General features: G+C 41.2%; 2 protein-coding genes across 2 annotated transcripts in view; one reads left to right on the top strand and one right to left on the bottom strand.

Annotated features, from left to right (window-relative positions):
- Positions 1–7,365, top strand: part of wdr76 (WD repeat domain 76) — a 10,178-nt gene extending 2,813 nt beyond the window's left edge. Inside the window, exons 7-15 of the mRNA XM_037693784.1 lie at positions 19–120; positions 432–469; positions 575–728; positions 855–1,013; positions 1,137–1,252; positions 1,359–1,457; positions 1,570–1,722; positions 1,813–1,866; positions 7,070–7,365. Of these exons, the coding sequence (XP_037549712.1) occupies positions 19–120; positions 432–469; positions 575–728; positions 855–1,013; positions 1,137–1,252; positions 1,359–1,457; positions 1,570–1,722; positions 1,813–1,866; positions 7,070–7,325 (1,131 nt within the window). The 3' untranslated portion in view covers positions 7,326–7,365. The remainder of the gene's footprint in view (positions 1–18; positions 121–431; positions 470–574; positions 729–854; positions 1,014–1,136; positions 1,253–1,358; positions 1,458–1,569; positions 1,723–1,812; positions 1,867–7,069) is intronic.
- A 5,428-nt stretch (positions 7,366–12,793) lies between these two features.
- Positions 12,794–15,812, bottom strand: part of LOC119430107 (FERM domain-containing protein 5-like) — an 89,100-nt gene continuing 86,081 nt past the window's right edge. The window contains exon 14 of the mRNA XM_037697545.1: positions 12,794–13,914. Within this exon, the coding sequence (XP_037553473.1) occupies positions 13,325–13,914 (590 nt within the window). The 3' untranslated portion in view covers positions 12,794–13,324. The remainder of the gene's footprint in view (positions 13,915–15,812) is intronic.

Here is a 15,812-nt window from a genome sequence, read left to right as displayed (position 1 = left end):
TATTTTCTTGTTTTTAAGTCTTTACGAGTCAAAAAACCTGCTGGCCCTCTACCAATGGCTCCAATTAACATGGACGAAGGCTTCAAGCTCCCTTCAGAACTTGTTGAGCTCTGCTCTGAGGTAGGCGTTAATTTTCCAAGGTATCACAACCTTCTCCTTATCTCAGACTTTTGCTTAATCATAAAGTTTAAATCTAAGCTTGCTTAAAAAAAACTCATGACTAAATCTTGAACAGAGTAAATTTTTGTAGCACCAGCAAAAAACTAAATAAATGCAGAATTTAGACTCTTGCTGTTAAGTCAACATTATTTATTTGGTACAGTTGCTGTTTTAAATGTGCTTTACAAGTAAAGTTGGCTTAACTTGACTTTCTTTTTGGAATTAAAATGTTTATTTGTGATTGTTCTAAAATAATTGATTTTCTTTTAAAGGAAACTAAAGAAAGAAAAATGAAACTTGACCTAAAAGAGTAAGATGATAAACTTTTTTTTTTAAATTTATAAATGCATATATGTTCACACTAATTTTAACAAGCGAGGTTTAACTGATTAGTTTCACTCATGGCTGAACGCAGGTACTGCTCTGCACTACAGAAGATGGAAATAACAGAGGACAGTGTGGTGAAAGTGGTGAAGGATCGGGTCTCTTCTGCTGCCTTCCACCCCTGCAGCAGCAGCCTGCTGATAGCTGCAGGAGACAAGTTGGGAAAAGTGGGACTTTGGAATTTTGTGAGTTGTATTTTTTGTTTGATCACTAGAGGGCAAACGTGCTCAAACAAGCTGTTAGTTGAACTGACGTTTGAAGTTTGACGCACACGTTAAACTTTACCTTAAGCCCCCGTTTGTTCTTGTTAGGGTGCAGATTGGGGAGACGATGGTGTCCTGCTCTTTGAGCCCCACACTCGTTCTGTTGGCTGCATGGCATTCTCCACAGTTCAGCCCTCCCAGCTGCTCACTCTCAGCTACGACGGATCTCTGCGCTGCATGGATGTAGAGAAGGCCGTCTTTGATGATGTACGTGAGACGCCACGTCTTCAGTTAAATATCACAGAATTAATTTGTCTCAACACTTTTCCTTTAGCCCAGATTTATGTTTCTGTCAATGCCACGTGTAAACAGGTTTGTTCTCTCCTTCAGGTGTACGATACTGATAACGACCTGAAAACGTTTGCCTTCATGTCACATGACTGCTCAACGCTTTTGGTTGGGAACTGGTACGGAGAGGTCTCCATTGTTGATAGGCGGACCCCAGGGTACATGATCTCTGTTGAGCTGAATTTGGTCATTTTAAATGTTGCATACTTTAGGCATTGTTGATTAAAATCTTTACCGGTCTTGTCTATCTAATTTTCTCTGAAGAAACTCTCACGAGTCCCTCCATAGACTCGATCCTAAGATTTTGCGCTGTGTTAGCGTCCACCCTCTCCAGATGCAGTACTTTGCAGTGGCAGAGAGCAGGTTAGACTCACTTATGGACTCGCTCGTTTCTTTAAAGATCTCTATCTTGATTTCTTCTTTTCTTTTTCTTATTTTTTACGTGGAATTAAAGGCGTTTTCTTTTTGTCTTCAGAGAGGTGAGTATTTATGACAGCAGGTGCCTGAAGAAGACTAAAACCCATCCTGTGTCCCAGCTACATGGCCATGCTAAAAGCATCACCAGTGCTTATTTCTCACCGTGTACCGGGAACAGAGTTCTTACCACTTGTATGGATGACCACATAAGGTGAGGCAAGCACTGGTGTTTTTTAGTACACAGGTTAGCTGTGTTATATTTAGTTAACATGTGTCTTCTTTTTTAAATTTATTTTTACAGGATATATGATGCATCTTCAGTGATTACTAAACCCCCCTTGCTGAAGTCCATCAGGTACAGTAATGCTTCAAAGTTTTTGAACACTTTATAATTGTCTATATTTCTGCACAAATATGACCTAAAACATCAGATTTTTACGCAATGCCAAAAAGTAGATGGAGAACCCAGTTAAGCAGTTAGGCCTCCTCCCAGTCATCCTAACCATCTCAACTGGCTCCTCTTGATGTGGAGGAGCAGCAGTTCTACTCCGAGTCTCTCCCAGATGACTGAACTTCTTACCCTATCTTTAAGGGAGAGTCCAGCTACCCTGCGGAGGAAACTCATTTCAACCACCTGTATTCACAATATCATTATTTTAGTCACTACCCAAAGTTCGTGGCCATAGGTGAGGGTAGGAACATAGACCGACCGGTAAACGGAGAGCTTTGCCTTATTTGAAGGTGCTGATTCTCATCCCATCTGCTTCACACTCAGCTACAAACCGCTCCAGTGAGAGATGAAGATCGTGGCACAATGACGCAAACAGGACCACATCATCTGCAAAGAGCAGAGATGGAATCCTGAGGCCACCGAACTGGCTTCCCTCCGCTCCCTGGCTGCACCAAGAAATTCTGTCCATAAAAGTTATGAATGGAATCGGTGACAATGGGCAGCCCTGACAAAGACCAACTCCCACCCTGAAGGGGTCTGATTTACTACTGGCAATGCGAACCAAACTCGCGCATCGCTTGCAGCCTGTAGCAAAAGGCCCCCAATCAATCACATCCTCACAGAGCACCCCACACAGCGTATCTGGAGGAACACAGTTGGAAGCCTTCTCCAAGTCTTTAAAATACATGTAGACTAGATGGGCAAACTTCCATGACCCCTCAAGGACCCTAGTGAGGGTAAAGAACTGGTCCAGTGTTGCACGGCCAGGACGGAACTCGCATTGTTCCTTCTGGATCTGAGGTTCGACCAACGATCGGACTCACTTCTCCAGTACCCCTGAATAGACCTTACCAGGGAGGCTTAGGAGAGTGATGCCCCTGTAATTGGAGCACACCCTCTGGTCCCCCATTTTGAAGAGGGGAACCACCACCCCAGTCTGACAGTCCAATGGCACTGCCCCTGATGTCCATGAGATTTTGCAAAGGCATGTCAAACAAGACAGCCCCACAACATCCAAAGCCTTAAAACACATATGGACAGGATGGACAAACTCCCATCATCTCTCAAGGACCCTAGTGAAGGTAAAGAGCTGGTCCATTGTTCCACGGCCATAACGGAACCAGAGAGCTTAAGGAGAATGATCCCCCTAAAATTGAACTTGGACTACGAGGAAAAGTTTCACTCAAGTGGAAAATTCCATCAGAATTATTATTTTTTCTCTTTTTACCAGTCATGTTAAAGGCATTGTTCAGAAGAAAAAAAAACATGTATCCGCGTATCCTATTTTGTGTACCAGTATATTACTGGTACATATTTAAATATGCGGAGCAGAAATCATGAAATTTATTTTTAAATCACATTTTAGAAATGGCAGCTGTTACCAAAATGTGCTTAACCATAAAATCAGTGGCAGTAATTTGATGAACATTTACCGTACCTTAGTATTTTAACGGGTACTGCCGGTCACATGACCTCAAGTAGGGATTATGGGTAAAATTTACCGGTTTGTTCATTATTTAATAATTTCGGTTACGTAGGTGTATAACACTATGCTCTCCAGGGATTACAGGTAGTCTGCTCTGCTTGGACTAGTTTGTGTTCATTCTGTAGGATGAATGATTATTTACCGTAGTAGGTTACCGGTAACCATGAGTCAGAGAGCATCTCATCATCGTGAAGTCCTGCAAGAATCAGCAGTCTGTTTGTGTTGAAGGCAAACCAATGTCTAGGAAACACCCTCTGGCGTTTCATTCTTGTACCACAAGAGCTGCACACTCCACCAGGAGCTTTTAACACTTTCTGATATTAAATTTTGGACACCTGCCTCCTCTACACCAGCGTGGTGTATTTATGCACGAAATTGTGTTTTTATTTAAAATTTATTATGCGTTTTTTTTTTTTTCTTCTGGTGTCATGCAAGCAGACAGCCCGTCTCAGCAGCTTGGCAACAATGGAACTGATTTTTTTCTTGAAAACTTTGTTTTTATTTTCATTTTTTATGGATTCTATTTTTGGAGAATGCATGAGCGACCACGCTCCGCTGTGTCTCCTCCTGCAGAGCGACCTGATGTCTCCTGCGAACTGAGAAGGAAGAGACACGGGAGACGTGCAGGCATAGGGCGTCGCAACGGAGACAGAGTGGTAAGAAGAGAGCAGGAGGTGTGGCTGTGTTTGTGAATGAAAGATGGTGTAACGCTGGACATTTAACAATCAAACAGACGCTCTGCAGTAAGGACATTGAACTTCTAGCAGTTGGTATGAGACCACACTATCTTCCTCGGGAGTTTTCACACATTATTGTGATAACAGTGTATGTCCTGCTAATGCTGCTGCAGCCTGCGACATCATTCACACCACCACCAGCAGACTCCAAACACAGCACCCACAGGCCCTCTTTCTGATCTCTGGGGGACTTTAATCATGTTTCCCTGTCCTCCACTCTCCTTACCTTCACCCAGTATGTCACCTGCCACACCAGACATACCAACACACTGGATCTACTTTTTGCCAATACCAAGGAGGCATACAGTTCATCACCTCTGCCTCTCCTGGGGGGGGCTCAGATCACAATCTGGTTCATCTGCAGTTTGTGTATAAACCCCTGGTGTGCAGAGAACCAGCTGTGATGAGCACAGTGAAGCAATGGCCTGAGGAGACTGAAGAAGCTCTGAGGGACTGTTTCAGCTCCACTGTGCGGGAAGAGCTCTGTGCTCTTCATGTGGAGGACATTGACAGCATCACTGACCACATCAATTTCTGTGTGGACAACACTGTACCCATCAGGACAGTACGGCATTTCTCCAACAACAAACCCTGAATTAACCCTGAAATAAAGGCTCTCCTGAAGGAGAAGAAGAGAGACTTTAGATCAGGTAACAAGGAGGAACTGAGAGCTGTGCAGAAAGAACTGAGAAAAAAGATTAGGGATGGAAAAAACATCTACAGGAAAAAGATGGAGGATCAACTGAAGCAGAGCAACATCAGTGGGGTGTGGAGGAGCCTTAAAAACATATCAGGCCACAAATCAAGCCCCCAGGCTGTAGGAGACAAAGGGTGGGTGAATGACGAACCAGTTCTTTAACAGATTTGATCAGCCAACCACCCCCACGTCTACTCCAGGCCTGTCCCCCTGCTGTCAGCCCCATCACCTTTAATGACTGCCAACTTATCTTCTCAGGAATTCACAGCTCTCAGCCATTAGCCACCCCCTTCATTCCAGAAGACTTCATCTCACAGCCCCTTTCCCCCACCTCCATCTTGTCCCTCTCAACTCTTCAGGTGAGGAATGAGCTGCGAAAGATCAAGGTGCGTAAAGCTGCAGGTCCAGATGGAATTAGCTCCAGGCTCCTGAGGTGCTGCTCAGATCAACTGTGTGGCATCATGGGATTTATGTTCAATCTGAGCCTGAAGCTGGGGTACCACAGTACCACATCTGTGGAAGACCTCCTGTGTTGTATCGGTACCAAAATCTAAACGTCCAAAGGACCTCAGTAACTACAGGCCGGTGGCTCTGACCTCACATTTGATGAAGACACTCGAGAGGCTGGTCCTCAACCATTTGCGCCACCTGGTGAGGTCTTCATTAGATCCATTGCAGTTTGCCTACCGGCCTGGCATCGGGGTGGATGACTCCATCATCTACCTCAGGCACCAAGCTCTGGCCCACCTGGAGAAACCTGGAAGCACTGTGAGGATCATGTTCTTTGATTTCTCCAGTGCTTTCAACACCATCCAGCCAGGACTTCTGTGTGACAAGCTGGAGTTATCAGGAGTGGATCACCACATGTCCCAGTAGATACTGGATTACCTCCCTGGATGCCCACAGTATGTGAGGACACAGGGCTGTGTCTCTGACAGACTGGTCTGCAGTACGGGGGTCCCACAGGGAACTGTGCTGGCACCGTTCCTCTTCACCATCAACTCCCCACACTGCCATCTGCAAAAGTTCTCTGATGACTCTGCCACAGTCGGCCTCATCACAGGTGAGGACGACTCAGAGTACAGACAGTGGACACAAGACTTTGTGGACTGGTGCCACCACCTCCTGATCAACGCTGCTAACACTAAAGAGCTGGTGGTGGATTTCCGCAGACACAGGTCCACCTCACTTACCCCGTGAGCATCCAGGGAGTGGACATTGAGATTGTGGACTCTTATAAGTACCTGGGTGTTCACCTGAACAATAAACTGGACTGGTCTCACAACACTGATGCACTTTACAGAAGGGTCAGAGCAGACTCTACCTGCTGAGGAGACTGAGGTCTTTTGGAGTGCAGGAGGTGCTCCTGAAGACCTTCTTTGACTCGGTAGTGGCATCAGCCATCTTCTATGGTGTTGTGTGTTGGAGCAGCAGCTTATCATCAGCTGAGAAGAAGCAGCTAGATAAGCTCATCAAGAAGACCAGCTCGGTGCTTGGATGCCCCCTCGACCCAGTGCAGGTGGTGGGAGACAAAAGGACTCGAGCTAAAATAACATCATTGCTGGACAACGTCTCCCACCCCATGCATGAAGCTGTTGCTGAACTGGAGAGCTCGTTCAGTGACAGATGACTGCATCCTAAATGCACAAAGGAGCGTTACCGCAGGTCCTTCCTCCCAGCAGCTGTTAGACTCTACAACATCACTGCTCCCAACAAACTCAATAAGGATTAAAAACATGCTGACCTCTGCTAAAACACACACTCTGCCTATATGACTTTATTGTAAATAGTCTGTCCTTATCAATGTTCCAACACATATTGAACATTATTATTGGTATTGTTTATCTTATTTCTTTATATATTGTATTGTTTATTAACATTTAGGAACTTTTGTGTGAAATCTTTTTATCTGTTGCTGCTGTTACACTTGAATTTCCCATCCATGTGACAATAAAGGCTGTTTCTATTCTATTCTGTAGACCAGTAATTGCGGTACTTTTAAAAGTGTGAAAATCTGATGAGGTTTTAGGTCATATTTATGCATAAATATAGAAAATTCTAAAAGCTTCACAATCTTTCAAGCACCACTGTATATCCACAATATTAAACTTCTAATAGAATCACTAGTTACTGTATAAATTGCGATTAAATGTTTTCCTTAAATTGAATTTCATGTTGCGTTTGCAGGCATGACATGTGGACGGGGCGCTGGTTGTCGAAGCTCTCTGCAGTATGGGACCCCAAACAGGAAGACTGCTTTGTGGTGGGAAGTATGATGAGGCCTCGAAAGGTGCAGGTGTTCCACGAAAGCGGCCAAGTCTTGCACTCCTTTATGGACAGTGAGAACCTTAACACAGTCCAGTCTGTCACTGCTTTCCACCCCACGAGGAACGCTTTACTGGGTGGGAATTCATCAGGACGCCTTCATGTGTTTTCTAGTTAAACTGAAGACTGAAGTTTGTGGCCAACATCCCAGGTAGGTCTCAGCAGGGTCTGAAGAGATAATAAAGTTGTATCATCTCCAATGCATGGATAAATGTCAACACTTTGAACATATTTGTGAAATAACACATATTTAATGTAGTTGCATCATAAAGTTGTGCTGCTTTGGGAGGCAGTTGTAGTAATGTCTATTTTTTAATGGCAACAATTTTATCTCTACATTTAGTCAGTTTTGTTAAAAAAATAGTTGTATTCTACAAATATTCAGGTATGGTGCCTTCTGTTATAGTTTGATGTAAAAGACCCCTCTGATGCTGCTCATATAAAATGTTACTTTTGTAGCCTTTATGTTTCTAGTTTTAGTTTCACTTTTTTTTTTTTTTACTGTTATTTCATCTCAGTCTGAATATTTTCAGGTTTATTCATGTTTCTTTTCCATTTAAGTGTTATGTAATTAGTTACCAACCAGCTCGGCCTGTGCAGAGGCTGCGTAACTTAACCACTGTAGTAAATGTTGGTACAATTCTTTTTAAATGTTTACTTTATAGCGTTGAGTTACTTCAAGCAACAAAATGACAATCTGTTTCATGCTTTGTAAAACCGTTGTTGTTTTGATTATCATCTAGCAGATTAATTTTTATTGTTGCAGATCTTTTTGTTCAGATTTTTTTTTTCCTGAACAGTGTGGTCATAACTTTTCTACGGTGTGCTCACAGCCTGTTGCTGCCAGCCATCGTTAGAACTTCCTAAATAAAAATACTTTGTCATGTAGGTTAGTTGGTTTGACAGGAGTTTTCTGTTAATCGTTTAGATAATCCTTACTGCATCCTGTTTAATCAGTGAAAATGATGTCACAGGAGGCATTTTACTATAGAAGTTTGTTGTATGTTTGTGACTGAAAAAGCCCCATTACTGGATTCATCTTGTTTGTTTTCTAATATAAAACCTTTGAATAAAACAGTATTTTATTTACTCTATGGCTATTGGATAATTTAATTATCCTTACATCAACTCATTACTCAAATAAGCCTTCAGCAGCGCACGTCCGCTGAGGACTCTTCTTCAGCCGGTTGAAAGACATGAAAATAATAATAAGCAAGATTTAAAAATAATAGCAAAACTCTCTCCTTCAGTATTTCAATAGGTCTCTCTTGTAAAATAGATCTTTTGATCTCAATGGGACAAACCTGGTTAAATAAAGGTTAAAAAAAATCTCCCCCCATTTAATTATTTTTAAAAATATATTTTAAAATTACTTAAAAAAAAAAAAAAACTTTTCAAGATGGACTTTGGTGACAACCGTCTGCTCCACCGGTCGGTCCATCCCTCGGTCTCGTCTGGTGACTGGCAGTGAGTCATTGTGAGGAGGCCTGAAGTTGCACCCCCCTTCCTCGTCCTCCTGAGGCTTGCTCAGGTCGGCTGACGAGAGTGTCTGACTCACAGACAGATGGGTCCTGCGTTTTTCACATCATCTCTCTCCTCTACTCTTTCTCTGACAAGACTCGGGGCTGATTTCTTTCAGAGTTCATGGGCAAAAACAAAACGCCAGAGTTGGCCCCTCAGGTCCCAAAATCTAGATTGTGGGTGAATGGTTTTGAGGCCATCTTGGCCAGATGGTTACTTTCTCTTCCTTCCTGTTTTCAGCCTGCTGGACTTTCACCCTTTTCCACCGTCTCGAGTCTTAAAGGGCGTGATGTCTGAGCTCAGTGAATTTAGCTCATCTTCGTCCTCTGGGCCTGTGGATCTTGGTTTCTGAAGTCGAGCTGATGGTCTGAAGCTTCTGCTGTGGCCTTGAACAGGGGCTGGACACGAGAAGAAGAGAGGGTTCTCCTTCTCTAACCAGAGCGGTACAAAAAAACAGACCTGCCAGGAAAATGTCCCCTCATGCACACATCCCCTTCCAAAAAAATAAATAAAAAGACCTCAACACAGTCAATATAAGACAAAACACTCTTAACGTAAAAACTGACCAAATCTGCATAAATTTAGGATTTCACACAAACCACCTGTTTGTGTTTTTTCACCTGAGGAAAATAATGTAACAAAATTACAGCATCATCTATAGTTTTCTTTAAAGCAGAAACACTAGAAAGTGAGTGCAAGTTTGTTCGTGCCGTGGACACAATTTACAGTAGTTTATATTTGCTTGTGCTATTTGTAAAATTGAACTCGGAGGCAGACAAACTACAATATGTAAAGAATAGATGTTTATTCATATTTTACACCAGTCTTTGTCAATGATAGGATTTAAGCAGCCTTGTTAGGAGGTAATGGATGCAGAACACATGCTTACAGAAAACATTGTGGACCATGGTGCGTGACAGAAGCTTTCAGTAACGACATATTGGGCATTTTGTTTCTGTTAACATGATTCAGTTGAACAAGTTTCCTTAAAGTGTAATTGCCATGCTTTCATTATGCCAGTTCAAATAGTGTAAAACGGATTCGGACCACTTCAAATAAAATCAGTATAAATACTGTAATCTGATTTATGCTAATGATTGTTCAGGTCCTAGAAAAATGCTCTATATTTGATTTATGTTGCAAAAGGGCCCAAATTAGAAAACTTAAAATGAATTCACTGTTTTAACATCCTCTAATAAAACTATACACAAAAATCTAATCAGTTTGTATAAATGAGTTTGAAGGTAAAATGCTTGAATGTGATTTACATAAAAATGTTAAACATCTTTAGAATCAGGGCTGCAGTTTTTTCTCCCACATGCTTCCACAGCCTGTTTTATTCAACGAAATATTCTGCAAGTCTTGACGATGGACACAAACACTACTTTGCAGCTAATGGTCTTAGTTTGAATAAATAGGCAGAGTTGTATTACGTTGTGCCTATTTTTTGTTTTACACAAGTGCAACAAATTGACGTTTCATTTATTTGCTAATGATCACTAAGAAAAAAAGAACAGTAGCATCTGATTAAGTTCAAAATTAAGTATTTGTTAAAATTGTTTTTTTTTTATATATATTTAAATATACAAGTCCAAAAGCAAAGAATGAATGCTTTGAATTATTTTTAACTTGTAGAAAATTAAAATCGGCATTTAAAAAGGTGTGAATACTATTGTAGTCATGTATTGACTTCGAATCTGGGGATTCTTTTTTTTTGTTATTTTTAGAAAAAATTGGTGAATAAATACAATATCCTTCTGCACTATTTACTAGTACCTGTCTGTCCAAAACCCCTTTAATTAGAGCCCAACCGATATATTGGTAGGCCCAATAATTTAGGCCAACAAAGACATTTGCGGACATATCGAAATCAGTGATAATTGTCCCATTATGCACCGATAAAAGCACTTCTAATGTTCACCTCTAAAACGCTACAACCAACTGTAATTGTACAATGTGTTCAGCAGAGTGCGCATGAATACTACTTTCAGGTCATTGCTGTTCACGTAAGTTTCACTTTCACATGCAGCGCAGATGAAACGGGGAGCAATACTGTGTAGTATTTTTTTTTTTGCTGAACAGAGTAAGTTTATTTTAACTGATTTGTAAAAAAAAAAAAAAAAAAATTATCTTTAATCCTTCAACCTGCTTGTCATTAGCTACGTGCTTCTCAAGTTATGAAGCTAATGTTTTGATAACTTAGCATAGCCAATTGCCTTATAAAACTTTATTCTGAACAATAAAATTAATGTAGCTGTAAATGCATATCAGTGTTAATAACTTTATCTTTGTTGTCCTCAATGAAATGCATTTGTTTGAAATCTTTATTTCTCTGCAAATAAAAAATAAACACCGCTACGGTCTATACTAATTAGGCCTTCACCATACATGTCTGTTTAAACAATGAAAAAGGAAGGGTGTTTCTTTGTTTAATTTATATTTATGTAACACACTTGATAACTTTTATGGTGCATAGTGGAGGACAGAAAATGTGAACGCATGTTAGGACTGTTTTTATGACCACTGCACCACTTGTAAACCTACTGCAGGTCTAGGTATAGGTGGGTCTGATTGGCTTAGCTTCATGGTTGCTAACAGCCGTGCTAAACGAACAAGCTCCTCTCCACTCGCTGTTTTCTTAGATTTTTGGGGATGGCCAAAGCAAAAAAAAAATTCAGCCATCGGTTATTGCCTGTCGCCTTCCCCTCCCAATAATAATATTAATAATAATAATAATAATAATGTGTTATGTACTGTCATCATTGTATGTTCCCATACAATGGCAAAATTGGCTCTCTGCATTTAACCCATCCACCACCAGGTGGAGCAATGGGCAACTATAGAAAGCGCCCAGGGAGCAACTGGGGATAAGGTGTCCTGCTCAGAGACACCACGAGATATGCAATGACCGGGGATCGAACCCGGGACCTTCGGGCCCCGAGTCGGCTGTCCAGCCCCATATCGGTCAGGCTCTGCCTTTAATACCACCATTGTCTGGTATTAAGTATTGTGTATGTATATATATATATATATATATATATATATATATATATATATATATATATATATATATATACCTGCTGATAAACTGCACTTGCACACATTTTTTTGATACAAACACTTATCCTGAGCACTTTAGGAATAGTTTTTTTTAATTTTTTTTATGACCAACAACACTGTCAGCTAGTCTGTAGGACCCAAGTAATAAGGCTGAAGGAGAACAACAGACTGGAGTTTCTTTCTGTCGATGCAAACTGACTCGTGTACGAGACAACAGAGGGTTCTTTGGTTGGTGAACATAGCAGTATGGGACGTAAACATTACTTCTCTTAGGCTCAAATACAATAAAGTCACTGTGAGGAAGCCTCCATACATTAAGAAGACCAGCATTTTGTACAAAAAACATCGGACTTGTGATTTAAATATACTGAACTTTACATATAAACATAAATTTAAATACAGCAGGGCTAAACAAAGTTTTAACAAATCACTTTAAGGTTCTGTTACGTTTATACATTGGGGTGGGGGCACTGTAGGTAAATTAAAGGAAAATACTTTAATGGAGATAAATTGTCTTTATATATATATATTGTTATTGCACATCAAGATAAACTCAGTCTACGGATTGTGGGAAATAAAAAACTAGCCCAACACTTGACTATTACTACAGTGCTAGCTCACATTGTCCCTTCACCTTTACAACTGCTGCAAAAGTTAACAACAAAGAGACAACTAGTCCTCATACACAGAAAATGATTGTGGCTTCTTGTGTTATTTGGCTACTATTGAATGAAAAGTGAACTTATAGCCTCCGTTGCTTACTTCCATCTTTACAAAAGACTGTTGATTAATGTTCATATGAGCACAACTAACAGACCATAAACAAACTACAGAAAACCTGGCAGGTCACATTACACCTGTGCTATAAAGCTATTGCTACTCATGTTTAGGAACTGAGTTCAGCGAACCTAATCTGGTGAACTGAGGAGTGTGTACAGTGTATTAGCATTTGCTTTACAGCTGTATTAAACAGTATTTTAATGACTCAAATATGCAGTTCTTTCTTATCCGTTTCATATTTTCTGCTCTGCCACAATACTCATTCTTGTAGAAAAGGTGCCATTATGAGATCCAATCGCAAATGTTGCTATTTGATTTAATGTAACATTCCTGCTTTCTTCCTTCAAACTTGACCTAAACTCTGTTCTCCCAAAACACCTCAAACTCCAGGTCACTCTTGTTGTAGTAATGTTACAACTTTATCAATGAATTAAAAAAATAAAGGCAACTATAAAGTCTGGTTAAATAAGTGAAGTCTATAAGACTTAATTTTAATTAAACCCTGTTTCTGTGATTTTGTGTAAAAAAAAAAAGCCTTGAGATGATGTGAATTTCTAAAGTAAAATGTGATTTCTTGTCTGTGATAGGTATACAGTCTGTAACTTATGACAGGAAATCATTCATGGGAGTAGCTATTCCAATATTATTACCAAGGCAGTTAACTTAACCCTCTCCCCCATTTGCTGTCGTGTGTGGTGAACCTTCCCCATCTTCATCACTGATGGTCTTTAAGTCATTCAGTTTCAGTTTGTTTTTTCAGTTCACGTCGCTGACAAGGAACCCTCCCATCCACCGTAACTTACAGGCGAACCAGCGCCGCAGAGGGCAGAAATATTCAAAGTGAAACTGCTGGAACTCGGGTGTCTTGCGAATGTCTCTAAGGAAAGCAATGTCCAGGTCTGACTCTGTCAGCATGATGAGGAGCAGCAGCAGGGCAAACAGCAGGCCGATGGTGACCAGGAACAGGCGCAGCACACTTAGGATGAACTTATTCAGCTCCTCTACGTCGCTCTGTGATGACTGCTTGCTTCTGACGGTGTGCAGTGCTCTTTTGCCGGGCCCAGACTCTGTGGCCTGTCCCTCCTTCAATACCCCCATCTCTGACTCCTCATCGATGCTGCGGGGTGCACCGTTGAGGTGACGAGCCAAAGGCATCTCCACCCCATGCTCCGCCACAGGCGAGGGCAGCACGCTGTCCGAGGGGCTGTAGACCTCGTCGGAGATCACAGCTGATGTGCTTGCCTCGCCGCCGTCCTCTATCTGGCCCCGGGAAGACATGAAGGAGTCACCATGGGAGACGGAGCGCACAGGTGTGGAGTGGGCACTGTCTCGCAGAGACTCCAAACCTGAAAATGGAAACAATCCATTCAGTGTCTTAACACAACAGTACGGATGCAGAGTTTTTACAAGACGCATGATTCGTGACAACTCTGTAAAGTTGGACGGGTTGTACTGATGGGTGAGGCAGACAACTAAAACTCTCACAAGTAGGTGAAAGTCTTCCCAAGTGTGCCTCCTCTAAGTGCTATTAAACAAAGGTGTTGTGCAAAAAACAAATTTAGGGAACGCCCCCCACCACCACCACCACCACCACCACCACCACACCCCATATTTTCTTCAATTATGAAACATAAAACAAAGTTAGTAAAAGTTACAGAAGGGATGTGTTTAGGATGTCTCTGAATTTATTTGCAAGTGTTGCTGTGGTAAATGAATAAATGCCTCTTTTAAGCCAGTTAATGACTCAGAAGCACAGACTTGCATCAAAGATAATTAAGACGATATAAAAACAAATGCTTATGTCTTTAAGCTGTTGACAGTGACACCAACTGCAAATGTACTGCAGAGCTTGTTCCTTAAATCATGTAAGAAGTTGGAGAAATAGTGTTCTGCAGATCATTAACTGTCCCGCAGCTTCCTTTGAGGTTTGCTTCCTTTTTCCATCAGAATATTAAACAGTTTTTATTTCAGTAAGCAGAACAATTGTCCACCTACAGTAACCAACTATTTACTTTATATATATATTTATATACTTTTCTATTTAAAAATAAAATGGTGTTCTTACAATTTGGTAAATGCAACATGCCTACCACTCTGGAGGTGTGATTTTTTCCCCCCATTTATAGGAAGAATTGAAAAGAAGACACATTTTGTAAATGCATCTTTCACAATACTGAAGGACTTCCTCTTGCATCTCCCAAAGGTGGTCTTGTGGAGGAGAGTGATACTCTGATGACTCTCAGGCATTCTTACCACATATTACAAATTCTTACTCTCACATTGGTTGCCATACCAATAAGTGATGCAGCTTGTAAGGGTTCTCTCAGTAGCACCCTAGTAAAAGGCAGACAGGATTCCTACCACTACAGCCTCCTGAGGAAGCACCTATTATTCTTCAAAGTTCATGCTCAATAATCCAGGTAAAAAAATCCAACAAAGTTAAGTCAAGTCCTCTGGACTGGATTTTTTACCTGAATTATTGAGCATGAACTTTAATGTTTTGAACAACTTTGGCCATGGCTACCTTAGACGAGTTGGCGAGGGCTGACTCCAGAAACCATCTTAGTGCCATCAAACTGGTTGACCCACTATGTGATGGTGCTATACCTGTATATAAGACTGAGTTTGTTGTGGCTCCTCAGATGGATTATTTTGGATGAAAGACAAAACATGTCAACAAAAAGAAACCGTCCAGAGGACCTGACTTAACTTTGTTGTATCTATTATACTATATTTCTGTGGCCAACGGTATATTGTTGCATTTTCTGGATTGAGATCCAGAAAAAATTCTTTGAGATTCTTGATGTAGGTCATCATCGTCCCAACAGATGAACTAATGTCCACAACCAGCTCTTCTCTTTTGTTGACATTAAGTCAACATTGTCCTTGTTGCACCTGGTCACTAATTCAAAATTCATTTGGTCACTAACCAAACAAAGGTCGTTTTCACACCAGATAGTCCGGTAGACTCGGTTCAGTTCAGGACCAATATTCATAACCTTTTGTTACATTTGAGCTGGTGCGTTTGCATTCACACTGCACTGTGCAGTCGAGTCAACCTGTTGAACCAACCTATTCCCCCGCTCGCCTGTGGGGGCGCTGCACCAAGAACTACTGAAAGAAACGACACAAAAACCTCTGAAGACACGTCTTCTTCTTCTTCTGGAAATAAAAACAAAAACGAAGTGGCATCAAGCTTTAGCAGTTTTAGGAGTTATATTTTGTCATTTTTCAAAAATGGACT

The sequence above is a fragment of the Nematolebias whitei genome, chromosome 2, assembly GCF_014905685.2.
Source record: "Nematolebias whitei isolate Nwh7 chromosome 2, NemWhi1, whole genome shotgun sequence".
NCBI lineage: Eukaryota > Metazoa > Chordata > Actinopteri > Cyprinodontiformes > Rivulidae > Nematolebias > Nematolebias whitei.
This window is presented reverse-complemented; position numbering and strand designations above follow the sequence as displayed.